Source organism: Balaenoptera ricei, chromosome 19 (assembly GCF_028023285.1).
Source record: "Balaenoptera ricei isolate mBalRic1 chromosome 19, mBalRic1.hap2, whole genome shotgun sequence".
NCBI lineage: Eukaryota > Metazoa > Chordata > Mammalia > Artiodactyla > Balaenopteridae > Balaenoptera > Balaenoptera ricei.
In genome coordinates, this window is record NC_082657.1 from 5,865,675 (window position 1) to 5,893,534 (window position 27,860).

At 44.0% G+C, this 27,860-nt stretch overlaps 1 protein-coding gene across 2 annotated transcripts; it reads right to left on the bottom strand.

The window, feature by feature from the left end:
- Positions 1-839: 839 nt before the first annotated feature.
- ZNF175 (zinc finger protein 175) lies at positions 840-12,380 on the bottom strand. Of its 2 annotated transcripts, none has more exons than XM_059905913.1 (5): positions 12,294-12,380; positions 10,239-10,501; positions 7,451-7,577; positions 7,092-7,187; positions 840-3,101 (listed from the first exon to the last, which is right to left on the bottom strand). In XM_059905913.1, exons 2-5 carry the CDS (start codon positions 10,386-10,388, stop codon positions 1,252-1,254), a joined length of 2,223 nt encoding a protein of 740 aa, XP_059761896.1. In that variant the 5' UTR covers positions 10,389-10,501; positions 12,294-12,380; the 3' UTR covers positions 840-1,251. The 2 variants fall into 2 exon arrangements, with proteins under 2 accessions (XP_059761896.1, XP_059761894.1); XM_059905911.1 differs by having other exon boundaries at positions 10,239-11,202; positions 12,294-12,371.
- Between the last annotated feature and the right edge of the window lie 15,480 nt (positions 12,381-27,860).

Below are 27,860 nucleotides of genomic sequence, written 5' to 3' on the forward strand. Positions count from 1 at the left end.
CAGTTAAAAGTTAAGGCTTATTTACCCATTTATTTCTCACAAGGACTCGTGGGGTAGCACTACTGTCATCTTGCTTTTGAAAACCAGGACAGATGAGTTAAATATCTTGCCTGATTGATGTAGAAGCAAGTACAGAAACCTGACTCCTGGGCCTGTCCATTTACAGATTATGCTATTCTGCTGCTTTCTTGTAGCAAAAAAGGTGGGGGAAAGAATGAATAATAAAAAATGTGAGGATGGTTGAATAAATTACAGCATGTCCACATACTGATAGAATACTAATGTAGTCACTGAACAGCTGTATTGTAGCGTGAAAAGAACAAGTGCACACGTGTATATGATATGGTCTGATATTTATAAAACAAAGGGAAGAGTACCTATATAGGTGTATGCTTATGAGCATAGTAATGAGTGTGTGTGGATAGCAAGTGTTGGCAGACTTCTTCTGTAAGGGCCGGAGAGTAAATACTTTCAGCTTGCAGGCCATACAGCCTTTGCCATGACTACTCAGCTCTGCCACTGGAGCACAAAAGCAGCCACAGACAATACATAAACAAATGAACATGGCTGTGTTCCAATAAAACTTTATTTAAAAAACACAGGTGGCCAACCAGATTTGGCTGATGGCCAGTTTGCTGACTCTTGGCATAAATGATTAGGAGCGTGTATAAAAATACGGAAGAGTCCATAGACCAAAAGTTTCACCATAGATGGTGGAGGTGGAAAGAGGAGGGTAGAGCTGAACTAATCATGAAAGAAGAGAAAAATGACACTGTGAAGACTAGAATCACATTTCTGCATTTACCAAAAAATGTACATTCATCTGTATACATATTAGGTTCTTTTAAAAAATATGTAATTTATTGACACCTCCTGTTCTGCAGTGAATTCTATAGCAAACACTACAGAATTGAGGGTATGTGTATGTGTGTATATAAACAAATATGCTGACCTAAAGATTCTGTCTTATACCATATTCTACAGAAACTTCTCAATGCATTAGTCAGGGTTTCTTCCCCAAGTGAATTTTATAACTTTTAATGAGGCTAGTACAAATATGGACATTTCCACTCATTCTTAAAAGTTCTTTCCCGAATAATTTCCTTCACATAAAATGTGTAACTTGGTGACATGCAGTGCATCCCTAGAGTTTTTTTGAAGCATGAATTCTATAATATATGATTAAATCTGACTCATAAGATTTTTTTCTTCAAGAAAATCAGAGTATATTTCATTTACGTATAATGCATATTAGGAATTGACTTCTGAGTAAAGCCTTTGCACAGAATAACTGCTTTTGTAAGATTTGTCTCTGGTATGAGTTGTTTGGTGTTTATTAAAATTTGATCTGTTGTTGAAGGTCTTCCCACACTTGGAACACACGTAAGGTCTCTCTCCCGTGTGGATTCGTTGATGCACTTTGAGTTGTGGTTTCCTACTGAAGGATTTTCCACAGTCACAGCATTCGTAAGGTTTCTCTCCAATATGAGTTCTCTGATGTGTAATCAGCTCTGATTTCTGGGTGAAGGTGTGTCCACACTTGTAACAGGCAAAAGTTCTCTCTCTACTGTGAGTCATCTGATGTTTATGGAAATTTGACCTACCATTGAAAGCCTTCCCACATGCAGTGCATACGTAGGGTTTCTCTCCAGTGTGGATCCGCTGATGCTCTCTGAATTGTGACTTGGAAGTAAAGGCTTTCCCACAGTCACTGCATTTGTAAGGCTTCTCTCCGGTGTGAATTCGCTGATGCATGCTGAGTATTGACTTCTGGTTGAAGGCCTTCCCACATTCACTGCACACGTGGTGTCTTTCTCCAGTGTGAATTTTCTGGTGTATGTTGAGGTGCGACTTTTGGGTGAAGGTTTTCCCACAGTCACTACATTCATAAGGTTTCTCCCCAGTATGGATTCGATGATGTATATCAAGTTGTGACTTGGAAATGAAGGATTTCCCACAGTTGTGGCACTGATAAGGTTTCTCTCCCGTGTGACTTCTCTGATGTACAATCAGGTGTGCCTTCTGGATAAAGGCCTGGCCACATTCAATACAGACATAAGACTTCTCCCCTGAATGGATCCTCTGGTGCAAGCTGAGTGTTGACTTCTGGGTGAAGGCCTTCCCACATTCGCTGCATACGTACTGTCGCTCGCCGGTATGAATTTTCTGATGTATACTGAGGGTTGAATTCTGGGAGAAGCCCTTCCCACATTCAGTGCATTCGTAGAGTTTTTCTCTAGTATGAGTTCTTTGATGTCTGAAAAGAGATAACATCTGGAAAAAGGCTTTTCCACATTCATGGCATTTATAGGGCTTCTTTCTAGTGTGAGCTTTCTGGTGTGTAACCAGTTCTGGCCTCTGAACAAAGACTTTTCCACATTCCTTACATATATACGGTATGTTACCTGTATGATCTGTCACATATACACAGAGTTTTGGTTGTGGGGTGAAGGCTCTCCTGCATTTACCACATTCCTGGAGGTTTTCTACACTATGGAATCTCTGTTGCTCAAGGAGGTGTGACTTCTGGGTAAAGTCCCTCCCACATTCAGTGCACTTATCTGGTTTTTCCTGAGTGTGAACTTGATGTTGTGTGAGTGACTGTTTACGGCCGAAGACTTTTGTACATGAATTACCTTCACAGAAGGTCTCTCCTGTATGAGTATTTTTGCAGCTGGCACTGGAAGAGCTATGGGTGAATAGCTGACCAGATTCAACCATCTCATCAAGATGTTCTGTGGTGTTGCTTTGACTTTGATGATTTACTTCTAGGTTAGGTTTCAACCTTTTTGCAAAAGAGCAATGTTTATGAGGTCTCTTTTGTGAAGGAACAAGGTGGGGCCTCGTGTGGATGATTTTCCCAGGGTCCTTATAATCACAGTCCCTCTCTGTGTTCAGTTTTTTCTTGTTGATGAAAGCCCCCTGATGTGAAGGTTTACTTTGATTTTTCTGGTCTCTCTTTGTTTGGTCAGCTTCTTCCCACAGCTTTTCTAAAATGGAACACCATGAGCCATCTCTTGTGACTTCACCCAACATCTCATTGTGAAATGAAGCTGTTTCAGAAATTTCCCATTGTGGGGTTTCAAGCCCAAACTCCCCTTCTAGAAGGAGAAAAAAATGAAATAGATACAGTGAACAGTTAGCAAAGGATAGAGGAAAAGTCACGTGGAGCTGATTGAGATTGCGCACAGGGAAATTGCTGGGTCATATACCAGTGGTGGTCCTGATGGTGATCATGAGAGAAAACAGTTGCACAGCCCTTATTTTATGTCAAGCACTTATCTGTATAGCACTTAGCACTCGCCAGGCAATGTTCTACGTGATGTGTACACATAAGCTCATTCAATCCTCGCAACAACCCCAGGAGCTAACTACTTATTATCCCGGATTTCCACATGAAGAGAAAAGGAAACACACAATGGTTAAGTAATTAGCCAAAATCACTTTGCTCAGCCTTGGGGAAAGTTAGATTTGAACAAGGGCAAACTGGCTCCACTCACGTAGGCGGTCTTGATACCCAGACCTAGTGGGATGACTACAGGATAAAAGAGGCAAGTGTGTCATAGGGCAGCATCTGTGGATAGCCAAAGGTTGAAGGAGGGGGCTCAGAATACAGAGTCTCTTCGACTTACAGTGGGGTTGTATCTTGATAAACCCATCAGAAGTTAAAAATATCATTAAGTTGAGAATGCATTGAATACACCTAACCTACTGAACGTCGTAACTTAGTCCAGCCTACTTTAAATGTGCTCAGAACACTTACGTTAGCCTACAGTTGGGCAAAACCATCTAACACAAGGCCTGTTTTATAATAAAGCGTTGAATATCTCATGCAATTACTTGAATACTATACTGAAAGTGAAAAACAGAGTGGTTATCTGGGTACAGAAAGGTTGTAAGTGTACTGGTTGTTTCCCCTCGTGATCACATGGCTGACTGGGAGCTGCTGCCCAGCATCACAAGAGTAAGGTACTGCATATCACTATCCTGGGAAAAGATCAAATTTCACAATTCAAAGTATGGTTTCTACTGAACATGTATGGCTTTTGCAACATTGTTGAGAAATTCATAAGTCAAACCATCATAAGTCAGGGACCATCTGTATAGGTCTTCATTAGCTTTCAGATCTAAATTGTAACTAATCTCCCAGCTTCCTCCCACTCGTGAGAAACAATACAAAATCCATCAGCCCTAGATATTCCTCTGAAATACTATTAAAGTATCAATCCTAGGGGCTTCCCTGGTGGTGCAGTGGTTGAGAATCTGCCTGCTAATGCAGGGGACACGGGTTCGAGCCCTGGTCTGGGAAGATATCCCACATGCCATGGAGCAACTAGGCCCGTGAGCCACAACTACTGAGCCTGCGCGTCTGGAGCCTGTGCTCTGCAACACGAGAGGCCGCGATAGTGAGAGGCCTGCGCACCGCGATGAAGAGTGGCCCCCGCTTGCCGCAACTAGAGAAAGCCCTCACAGAAACGAAGACCCAACACAGCCAAAAATAAATAAATAAGTAAATTTAAAAAAAAGTATCAATCCTGACATAGCCAAGCACTGAAAGAATACCTATACCCAAACTCGCAACTCTCCATGAAACTGAAGTTTGTCTTCTTGAACTTAGGAATATGCATATCCTAAGAAGGGTACACTGGAAGACTGGACAAGCAAGCTGTCCCCTAGAATCTGTTTCACCCTTCTTCCACAGAGGTTAACTGTGGCCAGGTACAGGGCAGCCAAGCCACGTAACAGCTCACAATTTCCTTTGCAATGAGATGTGACAGACACTGTTTTTGCTGATGGAATGTGCATACAACATTATGCACCACTTCTGGCCAGGGTAATAAATCACAGCTTCTCAATACCCTCCACCCCTTTTCTGCCTAGTAGAACCTGGCTTTGGGTGCAGTGCATTCAGTCCCACAGAGCGACAGCATCATAAAAGATGGTACTGCAATGACAAGAGAAAAACTTCAACACCCGAATGAATACAAAACGTAAGGCTTCCTGCTGACCTGCCTTTTAGAAGTGTTTTATAGGAGGGAAATTATTCTGGAAATTATACTGGTCCTTGGTCTCTTTGTTAATAACTTTCAGCTTTACTTAATATGCCATTTTTTTCCTAAGAATGGGAGTCACTGATCATCCTATTCGCTAGTAAGAACGTAACAACAGATTCTTTAAAAAAAAAAAGTGGCTAAATTTTATTATTACTTTATCCTACCAGAGATATAAATACTGAGTATGATAAGACCATCACATCTTGTTTTCTTTTCTCTTTCCATCACTTGGATAAACTGTATCCCAGACCCTTGTCCTGTCCCCAAACCTCAGTCATCTATCACTATTTTTAAAAAATGAGAATGCTCTTTATAATCACTTTTAGTGTGTATGTGTGTGTGTGTATGTATGTGTATGTATGTATATATATATATATATATTTTTTTTTTTTATTAAAATTTGAGAAAAAAGAAACAAAATACCAATCTTTGGGGTAATAAAATCTGTCAATGGCATCTTGACCGAACTCATGATGACCGGGAATCCACAAATCCCATTAGGAACAAAATAACCCAAGCATGAGAAAATAGGGAGCTGGTTTATGGTGATACCCGTGTAATTAATGAAAAGGGTGAATTAAATTGTACTTTCAAAAAGAAAAAATGGGGCTTCCCTGGTGGTGCAGTGGTTAAGAATCTGCCTGCCAATGCAGGGGACATGGGTTCGAGCCTTGGTCCAGGAGGATCCCACATGCCGCGGAACAACTAAGCCCGTGCGCCACAACTACTGAGCCTGCACTCCGGAGCCCGTAAGCCACAACTCCTGAAGCTTGGGCGCCTAGAGCCCGTGCTCTGCAACAGGAGAAGCCACCACAATAAGAAGCCCACGCACCGCAACGAAGAGTAGCCCCTGCTCACCGCAACTAGAGAAAGCCCGCACACAGCAACAAAGACCCACCGCAGCCAAAAATAAATAAATAAAATAAATAAATTTTTAAAAATACCTTAAAAAAAAAAAAAGAAAAAATGGAAATTCCCTGGCGGTCCAGTGGTTAGGACTCTGCACTTTCACTGCCGAGGGTGTGGGTTCGATACCTGGTCAGGCAACTAAGATCCCACAGGCCGAGTGGCGTGGCCAAAAAAAAAGAAAAAAGAAAAAGGGGTAGAATTTCTAAAATAAGAAAATGAGTTAGAAGACTGAGATGGAAGAGCCAAGAAACAGAAGAATCTAAGAAATGTATATGGTGAGAAGAATTTCTGATTTGTGTAATGATTCCAATTTCTGAGCTCCCCAAAATAAGGAAGTGAGTCATCCCACGGGAACTGTCCACCATGTAGCTAAATAAGAGAACACAGTTTAGGCATGGGGCCTGGAGGGGTTGATAAAGGGATCATCAGAAAAAAATTTTTAGGCCTAAGTGTTGAGAATAGAAGGGCCCTTTAAAGGGATTTAAGGGATTTAAAGTAATTCCTCTATGAAGGGATGACCAGAGGGAAGTACAGAGGCCCAAGCTGGAGGCACCGCAATTAGGGGTAAAGAAGAAAGATCCAGCACAGGAAAAAAATTGATGAATTCAGGGGACAAATAAAAAGGAAAAAAAAAGGCTTTCAGAAAACTCCACAAAGGGATAAAACAAGATGACAAAAGCAATATACAGATGGAAAATCCAGTCAGGTAACATGAAACACTCTGTTATTAGAAAAATGAGATTAAAATATGAAGCAGCTCTATCATAACACAGGCCGTAAATGAGGAATTTGATAAATATTAAATGCTGGCAAGCAAGATGTACAAATGCAAATCCCTGTGCATTCCCACATGACAGTGTGGATGGTGAAGCCCACCTGAAGAGCCACATGGTTTACTTAGCTAAATTCAGTGTAGGCATATCCAGTGATGAGGCAATCCCACTCCTGACTATTCACCTCAGAAATTCTTATGTTGGCCCCTATGGGACATTTACAAAATAATGTTTGGCGGCATTAGCCTTAGAAACTAGGAGTAGGAGGTAACCTGTGTCCACTACTGGGGGAATGGATAAGTGTGGTAGGTTGAATAATGGCCCCTCAGATCTTCACGACTTGACAGTCACTCACCGTGATACCTCTGACGTGGGAGTTCAGCCTCCCCCATCCATTGCTCCTTTCCTTTTTCCATCCTGAAAATGATCTCTGGGTTGGGAATGTGATACCCTGTGAATAAGAAAGGATATTGCATTCGGACATGGTCTTGGGCTTTAGAGGCCATTCAATGAAGCTCTATTGGCACATCAGAAAAGTCAACACCTTTCACTAGGAACAAAGTAACACTCAAAGATGCCCAAAAGGAATCAACAGTTTGGGACAAGCCAAGGGCAAACTGATTACATTCTTAAGACGTCCCACTGCATGCCACAAGAAGGAAGGGCATCTCCTCAAGGAGGCCTGTCCAAGAGTCCCAGGTCAGATGTGCTCACCCACGGAGAAGAGGTGGCTGTAGATCTCCAGCATCACGTCCTGGTACAGGCGTCTCTGGGCAGGGTCCAGTTGCTGCCACTCCTCCCTGCTGAAGTCTATGGTCACGTCCTCAAATGACACGGAGCCCTGTAACAACATACCCCAGCTCAATGAGAATTAGTCATCATTGGTGAACGGGCACTTACATACAAGGGTGTGTTTTTAATGATTTTTTTCACCATGATATATATGGCTTCCCAGTGATGTGACTTCTTTTATGTTATGATTCCTACTCCTCTGTGTGAAATTCATAGGATTTAAGCTATGTTAAGTAGTGCAAAATGGAGTCACAGTGGCCAACGTGAACTTCCGCATTAGTTGTTGTGAAACAGCCGGTATAGGGCTGGGAGCGTCTCAGAGTGATAAATTAAGAGTAGATAAGGAACGACTTTACTGGAACAGAAGGAGCAACTGAGCGAGACAAGATCCCCTGGGGTGTAACCATTACATCCTATTGACAGACTCCTTATAATGAGAGCACTGGGCCAAGTGACTCCTTACTCCCCACCCCTTTTCTCCCTACTTTGACGAACCTGTGTTGTGTGCTAATTGTGTACAATAAACTGAGTGACTTATTAATTGAATATTGGCTACATTGCATACATCTCTAACCCCATGATTCTTACCTGGCCTCACTGCTGGGCCGCGTGACAAATTGGCTCCTTTGTTCTGCACCTCGTCCTATATATCTCTCTATCTGGCTGTTGATTTGTGTCCTTTAATTATCCTTTGTAATAAACTGGTAATCTAGCGAGTAAACTGGTTTCCTGAGTTGTGTGAGCCACCCTAGTAAATTAACTGAACCCAAGGAGGGAGTTGTGAGAACCTCTGACTTATAGCCGATAGGTCAGAAGCACAGGTGGACGTGCCATTGGCATTTGAAAGGGGGTGGGGGGACTCTTGAAGAACTGAGCCCTTAACGTATGGGATCTGACACTGTCTCCAGGTAGACAGTGTCAGAATTGAACTGAATTGTAGGACACCCAGCCGGTGTCACAGAGAATTGCTTGGCGTGGGAAAAATCCCTGCACATTTGGTGACCATAAGTGTCAGAAGTGAAGTGTTCTATGTAGAGAGAGACACACAGGAGAAGTAATTGATTTCAGGGAATACTGAGCTAATCAAAATTTAACCCACCTCTTGGAAAGGTAAGCGTGAAAAGCATGCATGTGAGTGCTGCAGGTGGGAGTATATGACAGAGGGCCAAACATAAACCTGGGAATCTGAGGCGGAGCTATATTAGGGTGTCATTAAAGGATTAGGAAGTAAGTACCAAAACATTTAGTTAAAAAGGTAAAAATTGATTGCCTCTCAGGAGGTGGATTTTAGAAGAAAAGACAATGGTGACAGCTGTTTTATTTACAAGCCCAGCGAAACAAACCATGTGCAAATAAAACCAAAAACTACTTCTAAGGGAAACAGTGGCAAAAGAAATTTACACAGATATGCAAAGAAAAATGGGTTATTAATATATAATACATCTTTGAAAGTCCAGAGACTAAGTCAAACTAAAATATAAATTGTCAAAGGACAAGAAAAGTAAATCACAAAAGAAAAATCATTGTCCAATAAAACTTTGGGAAAAAAAATTATCTTGCTTGTAAAAAAATACAAATTAAAGCAACAATGATATATCTCTTTTAATTAAGTTAGCAGAGTTATTTAAAACAAAAACAAAAACAGAACCAAAAAAAACCCTAACAACACAGTATTGGCCAGAGTAGAGGGAAGGCTGCAAAGCCAAGATGACGTGAATGTTGTTGGAGAACATTCTAACGTGAGCGGAGAAACTGCTCGAAAATCTCAGTGAGCAAAACAGAATCAGGGCAAGCAAACGAAATATCTTCAATGTTAAAAAAGGAACAAGGCTACTAAGTATCATGTATCTTAACACGTAACTGAACGTGCTTTTGGAAATGCTCTTAACAATTCAGCCAACTTTAGTACAAAATGAAAGACATTTTTCTACAACAGTGTCACTGGTATGGGCTGAATTGTGTGCCCCGACCCGAAATTCATATGCTTAAGTCCTAACCCCCAGGACCTCAGAATGTGCCTGTATTTGGAGAAACAAGGTATTTCAAGAGGTAACAAAGTTAAAATGAGGTCTTCGGAGTGGGTCATTATTATTTTAAAAACATGCAAATAAAGTGTCATGAAATACACAGAGTAACTTGGAATTTCAGGAAATCTTGAGTATACCGAAGAACCCTGCTTTCTCATTCCAAAATATCAAATATTAATATCTGTGAGCAATTTGGAAACATTATTCCCCGGCACTTTTATTCATCTTTTAAAGTAGGAAAAACAACATGGTCCTTAAAAGCCAGTTCTTGCTCTAGTATCCAATGACTGTAAACTATGAGGACAAAGGGGAAACCAGCCAGTCTCGGGTGAGGAGTCAGGTGGGGACCAGCTAAGACCATGCGAAGACCCAGCGGTGGATGGAAGATGCAGGATCTTCGCCTGTGCTGAGAAGGAAGGAATCAGCATTTCCCCGCCTGTGGCTGGATGTACTTTTGCTTCTTCCTTTGCCCCAGGGCCAGCCCTCTTCTACTACACATCCTTCTTCAGCCAGTTCAGTTTCCTCTGTAACACACAATGCCCATGGATGAGGAAACATCGGCCACCTGTGCTCTGCTCTACGCAGGAGAATCCAGCTTGTCTCAGACACAGGGAGTCCAATATGCTGCTTCCTGTGCCTGCCCTCAAGTTCTGGAGAACTGTCCCCGTGGGGCTCCTGCTTACCTCACATGATCTATCCCGCTTCTCTGGACCCAAGACCTGGGGCCTCTGCAGTAAATTCACATCAGCAAGCATGTCGTTTCTGGGCTTCAGTTCTTGGTCCCTTTTGCTGACAGCTCCACTCTTTTCAGGAGCCTGGAGCTGGGTGGGCATCAGAAGGCTCCAATCAGAGCTGCTGGGAAGAGTCAGGCTGGGGCTGTGAAGGGAGGTCCTGCAGCCTCAGCGACGTGGCCTGACCCAGGGGCTCTGCAGGGACACCAGAAGTCCTGGAAAGGCAACGACCACATAGTTCTCATCTAATATTCACTCCACGTGAATTTCTGAAGGCCATTAGGTGAAAGTCACTGTGTTCGAGATGAGGGTAGACAAAACTCAGAAAAGTCTAGCTATTGGGGTAAAAAATGAGAAAAGATGAAGAGGTTTGGGCTAAACTTAAGCTTTCATTGCAGCTCTGACACCTTTTAACCGTGAGAAGACGAAGATAGTACTTCAGTTGCAGTTTCCAAAATGAGAAGGAAGGTATTTATTGTAGGCATCGGGGAGCTTACATGAGATGAGGCTTGTCAAGCCCTCAACACCTGCCTGGCATATGGGAAACACTGAAAAAAAATCAGCAAGTTGCAGAGTCAGATGTCAGGTACCTTGTTTAATTTTCATGCAACCCTGTCAGCTAAATATTATGATCATTATTATACCCATTTTGTGGATGAGGAAACAGTGCTGTTACAAGGTCACTCAGTCTGCAAAGGGAAGAACAGGGAGTGAGACCCAGGTCCGCCGCACTTTAAACTGCACACAATTGCCACTATCCCATGCGGTCCTCTACGTGGTCAATTTCCAGAAGTGCCATTTACATTTCCTGTTGCCTTCAGAGAGCTGAGGCTTCAAGCTGTCCGTGTCTGGAGTGCCTAATCCGACATTCTGGCCTTTTCAGTGCCCATCCATAATATAGACAGCTCAGCATTTTCTGACAAAAACAAAACTCAAATTCAATATATGGAACTCCACCTTCACCTGGAAAGCCTGCAGACATGCACCAGGACTCCCAATCACCTACCATTTCTTGCCTCTCCATTTCTCCCTCCCCGCCCCAACCAAAATATAGTCGTTGACCACACTGACCTCTAGAAATCCCCAGTGAGTAGACCAAAGAAGGTCATGAAATGCCTCCCAGTCACCCACGGCCAGGCTTCTGAAACCATTACTGCCCTGATTGCCAAGAAATGTTTCCAAAGGGAGTGTGATTTCCACAGGACCCCCCAAATAACCACCAACATAGGGTTCCAAATAATGCACCCCAGTAGGAAACTATCATTGATCTGCTCAACAGCCAATCACTGACCCTTACCATGTCCACAGGGACCCGAGGAGACCAACACGGACCTACTCAAACATTCCCAAAGGACCCCAACACCCACTGCTCAAAGAGCAATGCAGTCACCCTCGCAAACCTCCATCACTGACCCCCTAGGTCTCCCATCCACTGGTTCCCATATGCTACCCGTAGCACCCCACTTTACTGATTTCATAGATCCTCAATCACTGCCCACCTTGCGTGTGCTACAGTGTGACCCTCAAAGCCCTCCAATCCCTGAAACTCCTGCTCCCAATCAATCACTGCCTCCTACAGCCCCCCCCCCCAAGCTGTGGATCACTTCCCCAAATGGCTCCCGGTACCATGCCAAGGCCCTCTTGAGACGCACGTTCACTGTCATATGAGCAAGATGCCCAGGCCAACAATGTAAGATCTGCATTAAAGTACACTTGGAATTCAAGTTACAAAAATACTTACATACATACAGAAATTAGGCAAAGAAAGAGTGAAAATCAGCGAGCCAAGCATTCAACTTAAATTAGAAAACCCCGCTTACCCCATAGCCTCCACCACTAAGAACCCCATCGCTCACCCCATGGACCCCCACCACTCACTCCGCGCACCCGGCATCACTCATTCCACAGGCCCCCATCACTCGGCCCCCAAACGCCCACATCACTCACGCCAAGCCGATCTCCCCTCATTGACCCCACAGATTCCGCATTGCTAATACTCCACATCACCTCAGCATCTCGCAGGCGGTTCACGGCTTAGAACAGTTGACAACATAAGCGAAATGGCCGCTCTGGGCCCCTTGCGATTTGGGATTCCGGTCAGGACTTGGGAGGCCGGGTTTGAACTGTGCGCATGCTCACTAGAACCTTTGAAGCCACTGCCTGCCAATAGTTATCATGGCGTGTCACGTCGTCTCTGTACTCCGCGGTTCAATTTCTTTCAGGGACTGTGTCAGGATGGACGACATGGCCGCGTCCATAAGGATTATGATAAGGAGACCGCCATTTTCAAAGAACTTCCATTCCGTACATGCAGGGAAAACATTAGGCAACTTTCCTAAAAAGTCTTGGAGTTGTCCCGCGCTGGAAGGGGACTAATTAAATACTTGTGTATATATAGTTCTAGGAGAAAACAGCATTGCATATTCTGAAAAATACCCTTTCTCTGTACTTTTTACACTGATTTAAAGCCCCACTCTCAGAATGCAGGTATCCGGCCCCTTCGTCCCTCGCACAACTCTGCCCAGAGAGGAGACACATGTTGGGAGCCCAGAGGTGTTGAGCTTGACAGAGAACTCCTAAAAACTTCGACATTGCCTTAGTGATGAGAGCCATAAAAGTGTCCTTTGTTATGTTAATGTGATGGTTTTTGGAGAGCACTTAAGGATGTATTCTCTCGTTATATACAGGCACTCCTCGCTTTATTGCGCTTCGCTTTATTGCGCTTCACTGATAACTGCACCTTTTTTTTTTTTAAACACACTGAAGGTTTGTGGCAGCGCCGCGTCGAGCAAGTTTATCAGCACCATTTTTCCAAAAGCATTTGCTCACTTCATGTCTCTGTGTCACATTTTGGTATTTCTCGCAGTATTTCAAACTTTTTCATTTTAGTTTTTACGATGATCTGTGATAGTGATCTTTGATGTTACTATTGCAAAAATTACAACTCTCTGAAGGCTCAAATGATGGTTAGCATGTTTTACCAGTAAAGTGTTTGTGAATTAAGGTGTGTACATTGGGTTGTTTTTCTCTTTTTCTTTATTTTAGACATAATGCTATTGCACACTTACCAGATTACATAGTGTAAACATAACTTTTATATATGCACTGGGAAACCAAAAAAAAAAAAAAAACTGTGTGACTCACTTTATTTCGCTTTATTGTGGTGGTCCGGAACTGAACCTGAACTATCTCCAAGGTATGCCTGTCTGCTAAAATGTCTGTATGAAGTTGAATTCCTCAGAGGGCACGTGCATTACTAGCGTTGATAGATATGGCCAAATGGCTCTCCAGGAAATTGTGCCAATTTGCATCACCGTCTCCTGCAATGTGATGAGAGTCTCTGCTTCACTCCAACCTCAACAGCAGGTTGCGTTAGCACTGATTTTGATCTTTCCATTCTTAACAATGAAAAATGTACCCCATCATAGTTTTAACTAGAATTTCTCTTTTTAGGCATGAAGGTGAGCATTTTTAAATAGGTTTCATGATGATTAATATTTTCCATTCTAATCTGTTCTGCCATTCAGTGAACTGACTATTCATATCTGTTTCCATCATTATTAGCCTATATTTCTTTTCTTAAGGATTTGGACAAGTTCTTTTTTTTTTTTTTTTTTTTTTGAAATTTATTTATTTATTTATTTATTTTTGGCTGTGTTGGGTCTTCGTTTCTGTGCGAGGGCTTTCTCTAGTTGCGGCGAGCGGGGGCCACTCTTCATCGCGGTGCGCGGGCCTCTCACTGTCGCGGCCTCTCTTGTTGCGGAGCACAGGCTCCAGATGCGCAGGCTCAGTAGTTGTGGCTCACGGGCCTAGTTGCTCCGTAGCATGTGGAATCTTCCTAGACCAGGGCTCGAACTCGTGTCCCCTGCGTTGGCAGGCAGATTCTCAACCACCGCGCCACCAGGGAAGCCCCTGGACAAGTTCTTTTTATGTTAGGAAATACAATCATTAGTCTATAACATGACCATGAATATATTCTCCTGGTTTGTCATTGTCTTTTGATTTCATTTAGCTTGGATTTGCTATCCAAATTTCATTTTATATAGTTGAATTTACGTCTTTAAGCTTTAAAGCTTATACGCTTATAACTCTTTGCTAATCACTCTGGCATTCCCAACTCTGAGATTATATATGATGTTGTGAAATGTGAAATTAAATGGAGTCATTTATGTCAAGGGTTTTTAAAATGGATCCAGGAGGCCATTAAGGGGGTGGACCTTATGCACGTCCCCACCAGGTGGAACCATGAACTTTTGAACTGGATCAAACCACAGTTATTTCAAGAACACTGCAAGAACACCTGCGACTTGTCACTGCAACGAACTTTTTCCACCCTCTAGTTATAGCCTTAGCACTCAACCGTGTTCATCTAAGACTAGACTCTGCCTCCAACTCTAATGAAAATTCTTTTTAAAAAAAAAAAATAAATAAATTTATTTATTTATTTTTGGCTGCGTTGGGTCTTCATTGCTGCACGTGAGCTTTCTCCAGTTGCGGTGAGTGGGGGCCACTCTTCATTGCGGTGTGCAGGCTTCTTATTGCGGTGACTTCTCGTTGCAGAGCATGGGCTCCAGGCACATGGGCTTCAGTAGTTGTGGCGCATGAGCTCAACCGCCCCGCAGCGTGTGGGATCCTCCCAGGGCTCGAGCCCGTGTCTCCTGCATTGGCAGGCGGATCCTTAACCACTGCGCCACCAGGGAAGTCCCTCCAATAAAAAATGTTTGTAGTGCAAATCTCCCCTTTTTGCCTTTAAAAACCCCTGACTTTTACTCCTGTGTGGGACGCTGTTTGGGTTGCTACCTGAATCTGTGTGCCCTGAATTGCAATTTTTTGATCCCAAATAAATGCTTTCTGCTTGATTATTGCTTCCTAAATTTATTTAGGTTGACAATGTATGTATCACCATGTATACACGTATGCACACAAACACAATTATATTTATGTTTATATTTAATTTGGATTTATATTTACATATAATCTTGCCAAGGTTTCCTCTCTTCGCCTCTGCCCTCCACACTTTCATACACACTCCTTTCCTCTTGCCTTTTAGGGTTATTTTCCATACCTTGAAAATCCAAGGCCCTTTCTCTCCACAGTTGTCTTTCTTCAACTTCATTCTCTCTTCTCGCTCAGATGACTATTATGTCTGTAGAGAAAGGTGTTTTATAGCCCCTGGGTTTGACCCTCCTTAAGGGGACCCTCATGGGGACCAGCTTCGTACTCACCTGTGGATTCACCTGGATCTAGGTGAGCAGCCCCTTCCTCAGATGATCTGACACGTGAGCCCCCAAATCCCAAGCGAGAGTGGCCTTGTCTGTCTCTGCAACCCTAGCCCAGAACCTTCTCTTACCATTTCCCACACAATTGGAGGGTCCTAGAGGAGCATGGCTGGGATTGTGGGCTGAACCACTCTCTCTCCTCCAGACATGGTGAAAGGCAGGGCACAGAAGCTCAGAGGGACAGAGTCTCTGTCCCCCAGGCGTCGCTCTCACCACAGCTTACCTCTGTGTATCATCAGGTCATACTTGCTGACTTTTCTCAGCCAGAAATAACCTCTGTCCAGTTTCATGTCTGGTCTTCTGAACTGGATGGACCTATGGGAGAGGATGGGTGGATGTACAGATCAGTCCTTGGCTAGTGTGCTCTCAGACCATTTCCTGGTCCCTCACCTACACTGCTCTGTACTAATGGGATTTACCCCTGCAGGCTACATTTTCCAAGTACCTTTATTAGCTGGCTTCCAACTAGGTTCAGTTACTGAGTCAAATGCTGGAGATTAAAATCAAGGAGGAAAATGTAAAATCCAAGGTATTTATTTCTTCCCCTCTCTTTGCATTGTGCAACCTCTCTGGCAGTGGCTGCATCCCCTCTGAGCCTCCAGCTCCCAAAGGGGAGGACCTGCCATGGTCCAGCTTCCTCTGGGTGTCCAGATCCCTGGGCTCTGTCACACTGCCCCTTCCCTTTGTCCTGGTGGTGGTCTCCTGCTGTTGTTCATTTCTAGGTTGCATTATTGTCCTCTGTTGAATTTTTCATCTCTTCTGTCAACTGTGTAGCCAATCTTACTGATTAAATTTCCTTTGTCTTAAATACTTAGAGTGATTTCCATTTTCGTAATTGAACCTTACCTGGTAGAGATGAACAGAAGAATGGATGGATATATGGAAATACAGATGTGATGGGTGGATGGGATGGATGGAAATATGGATAAGTGGATGGATGTATGGATGGATGTATAGATGGGCGGATGAATTGAATGAATGGAAGAATACCTGGGTGAGAATATGTTATTCAAGGAATGTGACCCTCTTACCAGTCTTAGGGTTCTCCCAGACTTTTCGTTCTTGTTTCATTTCCCAAGCATCGCCATTCTCTCTGAGTCTGAAATGTGTTTTCTCGTGCAATCATGAATTTGTAGACCTGAGTTATTTCAGTGTTATTTTGTGTGATATTCCCTTCTAATGGCTAACCTTCCCGTGACCATGAAATGCTTCCGTGTTACCATAAACGAGGAGGCTCATTTCAGATCCTTTCCTTCAGAACCTCACTCGGCCTCACTCTCCCTTTCCTGAAATCTGCCCCATTGTTTACTTTATGGCCACTACTGCCCACTTTTCTAGGGTACGCTTCTGATGATGGAAAAGCCTCCTGAAAATTCTGCCCAACTGGGCTTGCTGGCATTGTCCCGACTAATTGTATTTTCCTTTTAACTTGACTTTTCTTCTTTCTCCTCCCTTTAAATGAAGTGTCCCAATGATAGGGACAGAGCAAAGGACAAATTAGGTAATTAATAGTTAATCTCACTAGGGTATTGTAAGTAAAGAAAAAAGTATGGGAGACCCCTGTACGTTAATGATCACTCAAGAAAGCAGGTTTACTTAACCACAAAACCAAGCAGGCTTGCCTGGCAACAAAACCATGTGACAGAAGTTTGAGACATGTCCCAAAACAATAAAACAATGGTGGCATGAGACCCACATCCTGCCCAGTGAGCTCAGTAGGTTAATGACCCCTAGGACATGCTCTCTGCACACATAAAAAAACAATAATTTTTGGAAAGGTACTCATCATACAGAGACCTAAAATAATTTTTACAGTCCTGGCTTGACCATGTAGGGACAAAAAAAACTCCCCTGCCCAACCTGGAGGCGGAGCTGATGATGGAAGCATGACGTCTACTTAAGAATGAGGAAGGAGGTGGTCTTCTCCCCCTCCCCACTTTTCCTTTGATTATAAAACTGTAGCCCACTAAGTTCTTGGGGAGACACCCTCTCGCCCGCCCGCTTGTAAGCCTCACAAACATCCTATTCTTTTTTTTTTTTTTTTTTTACTTTTTGTCATTTAAATTTTTCTCTAACAACCATAGCTTGCTCTCACACTAGAATTTATATTTTTAAAACTCTCTGGACAGGGATGGATTGAGCACCTGGAAGAAATGTACAATTACAAAATGTGGATAATAAAACCACATACTTGATATTAAATACCAAATTATACATGTAAACACATGCCACGTTCTTAGTCTTATACAACAAGGGATGAACGGAGAGCCCCATCAATAAAAGAATTTTCATTCTCTTCCCAGAAGAATTGCTCAGCCAACAAATACCCAGATAGGAAACTTGCTGTCTCATAGTGAGAACATCAGCCTTGTGCTTAATTTAATTTATGACTTCACAGCAGCTCGCCAAAATTTGAGATAATGTCTTCACATTCCTTATTAGTTTACTGAAACATCTCAAAAGGCACAGTTGAGCCCTTAGCAGATGGCAAGCTTCAATCCCTGAAATGGGATTATAGTTCTTTCTTTGCCGGCAGTTGACAGATGTGTATCATCACATGCCTCAGGGCAAAGACTGGAAAAGCATCCTGTTGTAATAATCTGGATAGGCAGTGAAATGTCCACAACTCAGAGTAGGCACACCAGACATGGCCACTCCAAAACCTAAGCTCTCTGAAGGCAACAGGAAACGGAAATGGTGTTTCTGGAATTGGATCATGTAGGGAACCAGATGGGATAGTGGCAGTTGTGTGCAATTTAGAATGAGGCGGACGTTGGACCGATTCCCTGTACTTCCCTTTGGACCTTAAGGCAAATTATGTAACAGCCCTCAGCCTCAGTTTCCTCATCCACAGAATGGGTGTAATAATGAACATAATATTTAGCTGACAGGATTGTGTGAAAATTAAACACGGTACCTGATACCTGACTCTGCAACTTGCTGATTTTTATTTTATTCACTGTTTACCACATGCCAGGAAGGTGCTAAGGGCTCAACAAGCTTCATCTCCTATAAGGTTCCACACTTAGGTCCCTTCTCAGATGCATGTTTCACTGTCCTCAAATGAGCAAGTCTCATGAACCAATGATGTAAAACCCAACAGTAAAATTACACTTGGAGTTTAACGGTTACAAAAGTACTTATATACATACATAGAGAAAAGCAAAAGGAGAGGGTTAAACTTCAGGAACTATACGTCCAACTTAAATTAGAGAAACTGGCCCCCAACACTCAGAACCTTGTTACTCACCCCACAGACTCCCTGTCACGCAGTCAAAAGATCCTCCCATCACTCACCTTACGCGATCCCCCACAGTCACTCTCCCCACCAACGCCCTGGAAGAGATCACTCTCCTCAAAGACCCCCCCCTCACCCACTGTAAATCTCCCCAATCACTCACCCTGGAAACAGCCCTGATACTCACCCCACGGATTCCCCATCGCTCTCCCCAGCAAATCTATTCCAACAAACACATTCTGGGGCCTTCCCTGGCGGTCCAGTGCTTAAGAATCCACCTTCCAATGCAGGGGATGCGGGTTTGATCCCTAGTCAGGGAAGTAAGATCCCACATGCCGCGGGGCAGCTAAGCCCACGAGACGCAACTAGAGAGAAGCCTGCGTACCGCAACCAACACCCGATGCAGCCTAATTAATTAATAAATTAATTCAAAACAAAACAAAAACAAACACATACTTCTTCATCAGCCAGACCGTGGTTTACCTCCGTAACACTGAAGGCCTGTGGACGAGGAAACATCTGCCCCCTGTGGTCTGCTCTCAGCAGGAGGAACCAGATTGTCCCAGGAACAGGCAGTCCAGAATATCTGCTCCCTGTGTCTGCCCCCAGGCTCCTGAGAACTATTCCTGGGGCTGGGGGACATTAGGGGAAGTGATCCACCACTTGGGGGGCTGTAGGAGGCAGTGATTGATTGGGAGCAGGAGCTTCAGGGATTGGAGGGCTTTGAGGCTTACATTGTAACACACTCAAGGGGGACAGTAATGGATGGAGGACATATGAAATCAGTAAAGTGCGGTGCTAAATAAGCACAGCATGTGGGAACCAGTGGATGGGAGACCTAGGGGGTCAGTGATGGAGGTTTGCGAGGGTGACTGCATTGCTTCCTGGGCAGTGAGTGTTGGGGTCCTTTGGGAATGAATGAGTGGGTCAGCGTTGGCCTCTCCTTGGGTCCCTGTGAACATAGTAAGGGTCACTGACTGGCTGTTGGGCAGATTGCTGATGGTTTCCTATTGGGACGGGTTATTTGAAACCCCAAATTGGGGATTATTTAGGGTACAGTGTTTACCAAGTGCCAGGCAGGTGCTCAGGACTTCACAAGCCTCATCGAATGTCACTTTCAAACCTGTGATTAATACCTTCCAACACGTTTTGGAAACTACAACTAAAGTCATAGCTTCATATTCTCACAGTTAAAAGGTGGCAGAGCTGTGATTAAGTTTCATTTAGTCCAAATCTCTTTTTTTTTGTTTTAATGCTGTTCAGTTTTTCTGAGCTTTGTCTACTGTCAGTGTCTAGCACAGTGACCTTCCCAAAGGGCCCCCAGAAATTGGTGTAGAGTGAATGGTGGATGAGTGAGCATGTGGTCACTGCCTTTCGAGGGCTTCTTGGTGTCTCTGCAGAGCCCCTGGGTCAGGCCACATCATTGAGGCCCTACAGAATCCTCCTTCACTTCCCAATCCCACTCTCTCCTGTGGCTCTGGTTGGAGCCTTCAGATGCCCACCTATCTTTGGACTCCTGGGAAAAGTGGAGTTGTCAGCAAGAAAGACCGAGAGCAGAAGCCCAGAGAGGACATGCCTGCTGATGTGAATTTGCCCCAGAGGCCCCAGGTCTTGGGTCCAGAGGAGCGGGATGGATCATGTGAGATAAGCAGGATCTCCAGAGTCAGTTCTCCAGCACTTGAGGGCAGATACAGGCAGCAGCAGATTCTGGACTCCCTGTCCCAGAGATACTACTCAGCAATAAAATGGAATGAACCACCGAGGCAGGAACCAACAGCATGCAGGAATCCGAAGAAGCCAGACATAAAAGAGTACACAGTTATGATTCCATTTTTATGAAGTTCTAATATGACCGAAACTAAGCTATGGCGATAGAAATCAGTAAAGGCTGCCTCAGGGAGGCATAGTATAAGGAAAATTTGAGTAGTGATGGAAATATTCTACATCTTGATTGGGGTGGATGTATGCATTTATCAAAAGTCATTAAAACCTGTGTGCTGGGCTTCCCTGGTGGCGCAGTGGTTGAGAGTCTGCCTGCTAATGCAGGGAACACGGGTTCGAGCCCTGGTCTGGGAAGATCCCACATGCCGCGGAGCGACTAGGCCCGTGAGCCACAATTGCTGAGCCTGCGCGTCTGGAGCCTGTGCTCCGCAACAGGAGAGGCCGCGACAGTGAGAGGCCCGTGCACCGCGATGAAGAGTGGCCCCCACTTGCCGCAACTAGAGAAAGCCCTCGCACAGAAACGAAGACCCAACACAGCCATAAATAAATAAATAAATAAATAAAAGAAGTAATGGAAAGACATTAAAAAAAAAAAAAAAAACCTGTGTGCTAAGCAAAGGAAACCATAAACAAAACGAAAAGACAACCCTCAGGATGGGAGAAAATATTTGCAAATGAAGCAACTGACAAGGGATTAATCTCCAAAATATGCAAAGAGCTCATGCAGCTCAATATCAAAAAAACAAACAACACAATAAAAAAATGGGCAGAAGACCTAAATGGACATTTCTCCAAAGAAGACATACGGATGGCCAACAAACACATGAAATGATGCCCAACATCACTAATTATTAGAGAAATGCAAATCAAAACTACAATGAGGTATCACCTCACACCAGTCAGAACGGCCGTCATCAAAAAATCTACAAACAATAAATGCTGGAGAGGGTGTGAAGAAAAGGGAACCCTCCTACACTGTTGGTGGGAATGTAAATTGGTGCAGTCACTGTGGAGAACAGTATGGATGTTCCTTAAAAAACTAAAAATAGAGCTGTCATATGACCCAGCAATCCCACTCCTGGGCATATACCCTGAGAAAACCATAATTCAAAAGGATGCATGCACCCCGATGTTCATTGCAGCACTATTTACAATAGCCAGGACATGGAAGCAACCTAAGTGTCCATCGACAGAGGAAAGGATAAAGAAGATGTGGTATATGTATACAATGGAATATTACTCACCATAAAAAGGAATGAAATAGTGCCATGTGCAGAGACGTGGATCGACCTAGAGAGTGTCATACAGAGTGAAGTAAGTCAGAAAGAGAAAAACAAATATCGTATAATATTGCTTATATGTGGAATCTAGAAAAATGATACAGATGAACTTATGTGCAAAGCAGAAATAGAGTCACAGATGTGGAGAACAAACTTACGGTTACCAAGGGGGGGGGGTGGGATGAATTGGGAGATTGGAATTGACATACATACACTACTATGTATAAAATAGATAACTAATGAGAACCTACTGTATCACACAGGGAACTCTACTCAGTGCTCTGTGGTGACCTAACTGGGAAGGAAATCTAAAAATGACTGGATGTATGTATGCATACAACTGATTCACTTTGCTGTACAGCAGAAACTAACACAACATTGTAAAGCAACTATACTGCAATAAAAATTAATTTAAAAAAAAATTTAAAAAAACAACAAAAAACCTGTGGACTAGACATAAATACATTAAATAAAAATTATTTATATATATAGCTATATGTCATACATAAGTGTATATCATGCATATATGATAAAATATGTATGTAAGATACTATAATGGTGGATACATGACATTATGCTTTTGTCAAAACCCATAGCATTGTGTAACACAAAGAGAGAACTTCAGTGTGAACTATGGACTTTGGTTGATGATGATGTGTCAATATTGGTTCATTATTTGTAACAAATATACTACACTAATGCAAGATGTTAATAATAGGGAAGAATATGAGGGGGTTGGGGTGCATATGGGAACTCTCTGTACTGTCTGCTCAATTTTTCTGTAAACCTAAAACTGTTCTAAAAAAAAAAGTCTATTGATTATTTTAAAATTTACTTGTTGTGTATAAATCTATTATTTATAAATGTACCTAAATATATATTCATCATATGTAAATTATATCACAATAAAAAAATGAAGCAAGACACAGGCAATGACATATAATATGATTGCACTTATAGAAAGTGCAAAAATAGGTTTATCTGAACTATACTTTTTAAAAATAAATTTATTTTATTTATTTATTTTTTGCTGTGCTGGGTCTTCGTTGCTGTGCGTGTGGGCTTTCTCTAGCTGCGGCGAGCGGGGGCTACTCTTCGTTGTGGTGCGCAGGCTTCTCATCGCGGTGGCTTCTCTTGTTGCAGAGCATGGGCTCTAGGTGCGCAGGCTTCAGTAGTTGTGGCTCGCGGGCTCAGTAGTTGTGGCTCGCGAGCTCTAGAGCCCAGGCTCAGTAGTAGTGGCGCACGGGCTTAGTTGCTCCGCGGCAGGTGGGATCTTCCCAGACCAGGGCTCGAATCCGTGTCCCCTGCGTTAGCAGGCGGATTCTTAACCACTGCGCCACCAGGGAAGCCCCTGAACTATAATTTTTAGGGATACATTGGTGATAAAACTATAAAGAAAGCATGGAAATGGTTAATGTAAAAGCCAGGATCATGGATACTTTTAGGAGGGATACACAGTGTTGTGACCAGAGACACATAGATTTGATTGCATCAAAATGAAGGTTCCCATCAAATAGAGGACAACTGAGATCAATTTAATTGAGAAATGACAGAATGGGAGGAATTATTTCCTTCATTTAAGCTCACAAGAGCTTTTTAACTAGAATGTACCAAAACTTTAACAAATCAACAAGAAGAAAAACAAGCCATCATAAAAATAGCAAATGACATGAATCTTTATTTCAGAAATGTGGAAATATGAATGGAAAACAAGTCCATGTTGAGATGCTCAAACACACTGGTAGTTGAAAAAAAATCAAACCGAAACGAGATACTGCTCTACACACATCAGATTGGAAAACCAAGAAGGCAGATAACAGCAAGGGTAGCAAAGATGTGAGGAAGTAGGAACCTCTGATGGTGGGTGTGTAGACTCTTGAGCTACTTTGGGAGCTGGCGATACTCGATATCTCAAACTGGCGATATTTCGTGAACTGAGTGCATTTGCTTTGTGATAAGTCACTGTGCTGCACACTTACCCATTTGTATCTTCTGAACATTATACACTTTACCATAAAAAAATTTTTTTAGGGCTTCCCAGGTGGCGCAGTGGTTGAGAATCTGCCTGCCAATGCAGGGGACACGGGTTTGAGCCCTGGTCTGGGAAGATCCCACGTGCCGCGGAGCAACTAGGCCCGTGCGCCACTACTGAGCCTGCGTGTCTGGAGCCTGTGCTCCGCAACAAGAGAGGCCATGATAATGAGAGGCCCGTGCACCGCGATGAAGAGTGACCCCCACTTGCCGCAACTAGAGAAAGCCCTTGCACAGAAACGAAGACCCAACACAGCCATAAATAAAATAAATTAATTTAAAAAAAAAATTTTTTTTAGCTGATACCAAGTGGAAGTAGCCAGGGAAAAAAATGTGTACTGTATGATGCCATTCACATAAAGGTCAAAAATAGTAAAACCGTAACTTTGAAATCTAGGGATGCATATTTTGTTGGTAAAAATATATTATCCTCTAAGGTTAATAATAGGGATGAGATCAGAATCTTTAGAGAAGTTGGTAAGGAAAACTCCACTGTCCTTCTGTGTAAACCCTTTGAATAGATAAATCACAAAGAAGGATTACAGTTAATTTAAAAAGATGGGAAAGGTTGTTTATAATCACGTCAATGCAAAGTAAAGAAAAGATATAATACTGTTTCTCTACTCTTGAATTTGCAAAAGTGAAAGAAGTCAGGCATACGGGGCACTCTCATGTGAGTAGGGCACTTTTGGAAAATGTCGTGTTGGCTTCAAATGGAATTGGAGGAATCATCTCCACATACTGTATCAATTAGAAATGCATTTCACTCTAAGTTACAAAAAAAGCTGACTTTCAGGAACCTTAACAAATAGGGCGGGACTTCCCTGGTAGCGACACGGGTTCGATCCCTGCTCTGGGAAGATCCCACATGCCGCGGAGCAACTAAGCCATCACAACTACTGAGCCCACGTGCCGCAACTACTGAAGCCCGCACGCCTAGAGCGTATGCTCGGCAACAAGAGAAGCCACCTCAATGAGAAGCCCGTGCGCCGCAACGAAGAGTAGCCCCCGCTCACCGCAACTAGAGAAAGCCCGCGCTCAGCAACGAAGACCCAACGCAGCCAAAAATAAATAAAACAAAAAAACCAAAACCAAATAGGGCTTTATTTTTCTCATGAAACAAGAAGTGGGGGTGGGGGGGTGGGGAGAGCTGCTGCTGGCTTTGATTCAGTGGCTTGGCAGAATCTACAAGACTTTCCAGAGAGTAAAGAAGGAAGAAGGAGAGGCTCAGGATCGGCCCCAGACCAGAGGGTCGGCCCCTCCCTGATCTTCTCCTTCCTAGACAGGCCCAGTCCTTCTGCCTCAGATGGTTTTCTGGCCTGAGGTCCAGATCTGGTTCGTGTCTAGTCAGACCCTTCTGTACAATCCAGTTATTCCTAAACTCAAGACCCAATACTGCTTCAGCACCACGGACAGCGACCCCCCCCCCCCCCCCCCTTGCTTCCTGGGGACGAGATGGTGTCTTGGCTGGAAAGAGCAATCCCGCTGTGGGTAGGTTCTGATGGGAAGGCAACTTGGGAGAGGCTTGGGGACTTGATATGAACAGGATAAAGGCCTCCCTATCTACGTCTATGTGGACTCCAAGAAACCTGTCTGGGGAAAATAGACCCCCAAACCCCCCATGTCTCTTAAGGGGAGCGGGCGTTGGTCTTCAGGAGGTGAGAGTCAGCGTTTCAGGGTACAGGAAGAGTCCACCCAGCTGTGGTCCCAGGCGAGAAGAGCTTGGCTTTCACTTCCCTCCCGCAGTGGCCTGAGGGAGAGATGGGTAATTCTGTTGAAGGGAGAAGTTTGACATAGAAGCCATACACTTCAACCCAGGAAGCATCCCCAGCTCTCTTAGCACGCCATGGCCGCCCCCATCTCCAAGCTAGGAAAGGCTAATCAGATGGTGTCAGGCGAATCTAGATTATCCTGTGCAGCCCAGAAATGCTGCTGCCACTGTGGCCACAACCGTGAGGGCAACAGATGTGAGGAAGAGGTTTCCGGGCGGGGCTGCAGACAGAGACTCTGTTTCCTGCAGTGGTCCCTGGAGGCTGGTGCAGGTGCGATCTGTAACCTTCACTCAGTGATGGTGAAGGAGGACCTATACATCCCATCCCATTCTCCATTTCAACCCATGGATTTTCTGGACTGACTTTAGCCCACTCGACATCCACCTTCAGATCCTGGAGGTGGGCAGCAGACATTGTAATCCCCTTCTGGCCACAGACCCCATCAAAACCTGGAAGAAACAATCTGGGGCCAGTCCAACCTTCTGTGGGATCCAGGGGCCCACAGTTGCTCTCTAAGCATCAGATTCTCCAAAGATGCGGGAAAGTGGGAATACTTTAAGGTAGAGAAATATTATGTGAAAAATGACTCCCAATATATCTGAATGTGACAAGTAACCAGGGATCCCCAGGAGAGAACCCCAGAGACAGGAACACATATACTCCTTATCTGGAGGGTGGGGGACTTGTTGAGGACCCCAGGGGAAGCCAAGGTGGAGTCTCAGGGTCTCCTCTCTGGGGTCTGAATCATTTTCTCCTCTTCAGCTTGTACCAGATACCCCAAATCTACATCCCTTTAACCTGAAGTACAACCATCTTGGAGTCTAAACAGCCCAAAGTCCAGTAGGAGGCTGCTTCTCTCCTCCATGGGGCCCAAGGTCCCTCATTCCTTATTATTCACCCATATGTTCGGGTCCCAAGATCATGACACCAGGATATATGTATATGTATAACTGATTCACTTTGCTGTACACCTAATACAACATTGTAAATCAACTATACTCCAATAAAAATATTTTAAAAAATAAGTAAAATTTTTAAAAAGGATCATGACACCAGCCCTGCGTTGTCAGGAGACCTTCCTAGGAGGTGATAGGTCTGTGTGTAGAGCCATCTGAAGAGTTCAGCTCATGGCTACAAACCTATACGTGATTTTTCAGGCCTGATCATAGGCAAATGCAAAAGCTTTCCTTGGCTGGCCTCATAGGCGTGCACTGTAGTCTCTGAAAAGAGTTGCAGTGAAGGACTCAGACTGCTCTGGCCCATCGTGCTGTTCACATTTTTGCATTCCTAGCTCAGATGACTTTATTCTTTGGTCTGTTTATCTGAAGCCTTGGGCAGAGGTCTTCAGGCATCTCTAAAGAAGCCTCCTTATGGAGGAGGAGCAGGAAAACTTGGAGACACTTTTCCCCACTCTGACTCAGGACTCAGTACATTTCCATTCCCAACGCCACCCCCAACCCAGGGTCCTTAGACCCACTAGAGCTTTTTGTTCTGGGTCCCTCGTCAGTGAGACGACCCCCATGTCTGTGCTGGCCACCCTGACCATCGGCAAAGGTTCTCTCCATGGCTAAACTCTAGCCAGGCTCTTCAAGCTCTTTTTCAACAAGTTCTTGGGCTTCCCTGGGGGCGCAGTGGTTGGGAGTCTGCCTGCCAGTGCGGGGGACACGGGTTCGGGCCCTGGTCTGGGAGGATCCCACATGCCGCGGAGCAACTGGGCCCGTGAGCCACAACTACTGAGCCTGCGCGTCTGGAGCCTGTGCTCCGCAACAAGAGAGGCCGCGACGGTGAGAGGCCCGCGCACCGCGATGAAGAGTGGCCCCCGCTTGCCGCAACTAGAGAAAGCCCTCGCACAGAAACGAAGACCCAACACAGCCAAAAATAAATAAATAAATAATTCTTTAGAAAAAAACAAAAAACAAACAAACAAAAAAACAAGTTCTTGACTTCTGCATCTATCTTTGCATCATCCATTTTTTTTCAAGAATCCTGGTAAGTCAGTTTAACCAAAATCCCTTACCCTCAATGTCTGATGGGGTTCCTCATCCTCCACTAGCCCCCAGCTGATATCCGATCACCCTGGCCTGCCTTCAGCAAGAAGCCTGGTAGGTCGGTTTAGCCAGAATCCCCCTTTGCCCCTATGTTTCCTCTTAGTAATTTTCCATCCGCCGACCCCTCGCCCTGCTCCATGGCAATAAATTCCCACTTTTCCTCATTGTATTCAGAGTTGAGGCTGATCTCTTTCCCCTGCTGCA

Excerpts from the sequence above, each read along its gene's own strand:
- ZNF175 (XM_059905913.1), bottom strand. The coding sequence starts at position 10,388 with ATGCCCACCCAGCTCCAGGCTCCTGAAAAGAGTGGAGCTGTCAGCAAA. Across the intron at positions 7,578-10,238 it reads AGCGGGATAGATCATGTGAG|GGCTCCGTGTCATTTGAGGA; the intron begins GTAAGCAGGAGC and ends ATGTTGTTACAG. Across the intron at positions 7,188-7,450 it reads CAGCCACCTCTTCTCCGTGG|GGTATCACATTCCCAACCCA; the intron begins GTGAGCACATCT and ends TCTTATTCACAG.